Here is a 4,323-nt window from a genome sequence, read left to right on the forward strand (position 1 = left end):
GTCTATGTTCGCACCATACTCGTGTACGCCATCCCGCGTATTCGAACTAGTGCCTACCAATCTGAGCGTCTTCTAGTCTCCTGATGTCATGAGCTCTACGTAGGCTCGTTATCTCGATTATGTTCTGACTGTGAAATGGGTAGACCGCGTGTTGTGCGGTCTGAAGAAGAACAGCGTGACTACCAAGAACGACGGCATGAACAGAAAAAGTTGTCGCAGTTTCACCCGAAAAGCGAAGCATCAATTGCGATAGCAAATTAGTAGAGAGCTATATGGAGTAAGGATAGTAGTTTTATCAGCTGTATAAACTTGTACATGCAGCAGCACCGGCAACACGCAGAACTGTTGTCGACGCCTTCGGCGTTTTGCCCGCGTTCGCATCAAGCGCGCGTGGCGTTGGTGACTGTTGCCGGTGCCTCTTGGGGCGGCTCGGAGGTTTTCGACGAGATCAGAACGGGACACTCGTCAAGCAGCGTCGGAAGTCTTTACCACCTTCTCGCCTCACAAAGTTTTAAATGCGAAGCCTTTCTTGGCGAACATTTGCTGCTTTGACTGTATCTATCTATCTAGCCGCCTGCGACTTTGTGCTCTCATGGTCGTTTCATTAACTTGGTATGTACCAAAATTGACATACTATGACAAGAGTATATGACGAACATAAATGATATGTCATGACATGAATATCATGACATGCGTGTCATGTAGGTCATGACAATGACCAAGCGGAAAAGTTTCTCGAAACTCAAAACCACTGAACACTCAAAAGCCACTGAAATGGGTTCGGACGTGGGTACTAAGTAAAGGAAAACTACAGGAGGCTGGTAGAAGTCATAGTCATGAGCATGACTCAGCAAAATGACAATGACTCAGCGAAAAAAGATTAACACTCAAAAACCACTGGAATCGGTTCGGACGTGGGCACTAAGTGACGAAAACACACAAGGATGCTGCTGGAAATCATAGTCATGAGCATGACTCAGTATAAATGACAATGACTCAGCGAAAAAGATTAACACTCAAAAACCACTGAAATGGGCTCGAACGTGAGTACTAAGTGAAAGAAACACTAAAGGTTGATGGCCGAAGTCATAGTCATGAGCATGACTAAGGCTTCGCCTTAAGGTCGCTTAGGTGAAGCAAAAGGGACTCCTGAGGACTCATTACATGAATGTCATGACATGCGTGTCATGTAGGTCATGAAATAGCCGCCTACATCTTCGTGCTCTCATGGTCGTTTCGTTAACTTGGTAGGTTGTCCGCCCTATGCGTAGCATAACATCGATTCCCTCAGGGCGTGGGATCTGCCGTTTTTGTACATAAATAGGCATTTGGGGCCGCAGCTAAATGTCTCCTCACCCCCCCCCCCCCCCCCCTCCATGGCCTTTCGCGTGTCGGAAGAAGTCGCGTTTGTCTATATATGTGGTGATTGTAAAGAGGAAAGAGACGCTTAATTCTGCAGCCCTTCATGGCGCACGGCGCAGAACGCGCGTTTGCTCTCCGCCGTCAGTTCGCTCCCCGTGAAAGCGCGCGTCCCTCGCGCCCTTTCACTCGCACATACAGCATACAGCGCGCGGCGACGATTTCATCACCATTGATGTCATACGGAACCTCACGGCGACGGCGACGGCAGAAATCCGCTTTGGAGTGTTCATATAATTGCTATCATAATAAAAAAATCACAGCATATCCACGGGGTGAATGATGATGAGTGGGGCGAAGCTCCGAAGGAAATCATGGGTAAACCGTGAAACTCTTCTGTGAAATTCGCCCAGTGCATCATATATAGAGAGTGTGAAACACCGTGTATATATTAAACATCAAACTTTTATTGTACTGTTGGTTTACGTGGTCCCTTCATTATCACCGCTTTGTGATTGGTGAAATGCAGGGAAAGTGGTTCTTGTATGGGTGTTAACGTAAAGTTGGCAAACACTACATCGATGCAAGTTCCCCTGATGGTGGTTGGTTTCGGGTGGTCTAACGATATGCATCTGAGTCCATATGTGATTGCCATGTCTTGCATGTGTTCGACATTGCCCTGTCTTCGTTGTTCTCCTTGTGGTAGAACCTGTGGTCTCCCTTGGCATTCGTGAGATACAGGTTATTTATATTCGTGCACCTAGTGAGTGCAACGTAAACCAATTTTTGTGGGTGTGTTTTACTCGTACACAATGGAAGAGTAAGTTGCACCCTAAGATTTATGTACTGTAATGGCACTAGCTTGAACGAGCGGGAACTGTTTTCTCTTGCAAGCGACGCCGGTCTTGCGGTCCAGAGTGAGCGTAGTGATTGTAGGTTCAATGGGGACCCAGGACGCGTCTACGTGGTGACCGCTTCGCCTAGCTTCGTTGAGCATTTGCTTAGAACGCAGACGAGCAAGACTGCCCGTGGTAGGCGCCTCGTCAAAGTGCAACCAGAAGCGTTTCGGAAATTCATTGCCAACGCTTTTCTCGCACACCTTGAGAATGCCAACCGCCCCGTTGACGAGACCGTCAATGACGTCAATGTTTGTGGTTATCATGTACGGTTTTCCGATAACCACTAGGATCTCCCTGGGGAGGTTAGCAAACTCGGTGTGGGACATTTTCTCCACTTTTGCAATTGCCTTCGTCAAGCCATCTGGATTTGCGTACCCTATGTAGGTGTCTTCAACGTGCAACGCTACAACGTCCTCTCCTCCTTGGTGGGCAATGAAGGTATTGAATTTAGTCACTTCTTCATTAGAGTAGAAAATCCTTATGGCTGCCGAGGCACACACCAACGCTTCCTGGGCAGTGATGAACCGGCTCTCGAGTAGGAGGACCTCGTCTTCGTCGAGCGCCTTTCCATCTCCAATTTTGGTAAGGAGAGCGGAGAAGGAGGCGTCCGATTGCCTGACTACCTGAACTAGGGGGAAGTAGTCCAGGTAGTGCCATTTTATGGTGGAGCCAAAGAGTCCACCGACATCTCTGCACCTCTTGTAGACCTCGTTAGCACGGACCGGTGGTAGTTGACGTAAGTCGCCGCACATGACGATATCGAGGGCTCCAAAGGGCTCGTCGAGCCTCTGAGTTATCTGCTTTAAGCGCACATCGGTGGCGTTGAGGTTGTCGGATGACAGCATGCTCACTTCATCAACGATTACACATTTGACGTTACGGAAGGCGACTCGAAACGTGTTGAGTTCGCTGTCACCCAACCCCATGTCCTCCTTATTGCGGGTAAGCTTGAACGCAGAGTGTACGGTGGTGCCTCCGACCGCAACTGCCTCCTTCCCCGTGCTGGCGCAAATGATGTACGAGTTGTACGGTCGGTTGCTGTGTTGCGCGCTCGTCGCTCCGCCGTCTTGTCTTCCATCCGGCGACTCCGAGCGAAAGAGAAAGCGCGCCAAGAGCGAGCGCCTTTTCTTATTATTAGTGATATTATTTCCAAGGACATATACACGCAACCCCATCTATTGAGCAATTCATAAACTAGAGGTAGCAGCCTGACGACACGCTTCGGCGTCTCTTTCACGTACGGACACACAACGCCATCTATTGAGCAATTCATAAACTAGAGGCGGCTACATACTACTACTACAGAGGAGGGAACGACCCACACCCTAAGGAGCTTCGCCCCTAAAAAAAAGCAGAACACACCAGGATGACGTACACGTCTGGTAGGTGACCTGGCCTGCCAGAAATTAAGGGGCTAATACGGTAACGGTTGTGCAGTTATGCGGCCATTACGGAGTTTTATAAATCTTTCCTATAAGGTCTCTCATGGATAGCGTTCTCGATGGAGCCAAATGCGTATAACCACCCGGATGGCATCCTACATAACCTCCGTAAGAGTACAGACTTTAGTATGGCTTTGCCAGAATACCTCTTCATACACACTTCGTCATAGAAAAAGGGGGAATATTCATAACGTTATATATTGTACCCAGTACATGTCCTTTAGCTGATAAATCCTGTAATCGCCATTCACTTGGTTAAAAAGGTAAAAAAGTATGTCTGTTTTGTACAGTTTTCGATTTTCCGAGAAGTCATTGGGGCCAGCTAGGGAGCCCACATACAACGGCTTTGCATGTAGGCCACCTAAGGCCAGCGGCTCCGCTGATGCACACCCTCATCGCACCCTTGATCGAGCCACGCGACCAGCACTGACCGATAAATGACACAGCATATTATTGTCATAGTAATTATACGTAACACTGAGCCGCCGCTGCCGTCGAGCAGTGTCGTTATCTTCCGAAAGTGCTCCACTCACTCACGGGATTTCAGGCACGGTGTTGTGTAAGAGTCTACCTAGTGGACTGTCCATTTCTGCTGTCGCTGATTGGCTGCTGCTTGACGTGCA

The 4,323-nt window shown here is 48.7% G+C and overlaps 1 protein-coding gene across 1 annotated transcript; it reads right to left on the bottom strand.

Moving 5' to 3' along the window:
- Positions 1–2,191: 2,191 nt before the first annotated feature.
- LOC119458619 (ATP-dependent DNA helicase PIF1-like) lies at positions 2,192–3,184 on the bottom strand. The gene has a single exon (XM_037720462.1). It carries the CDS (start codon positions 3,182–3,184, stop codon positions 2,192–2,194), a length of 993 nt encoding a protein of 330 aa, XP_037576390.1.
- Between the last annotated feature and the right edge of the window lie 1,139 nt (positions 3,185–4,323).

This window comes from Dermacentor silvarum, chromosome 7 (genome assembly GCF_013339745.2).
Source record: "Dermacentor silvarum isolate Dsil-2018 chromosome 7, BIME_Dsil_1.4, whole genome shotgun sequence".
NCBI classification, from domain to species: domain Eukaryota; kingdom Metazoa; phylum Arthropoda; class Arachnida; order Ixodida; family Ixodidae; genus Dermacentor; species Dermacentor silvarum.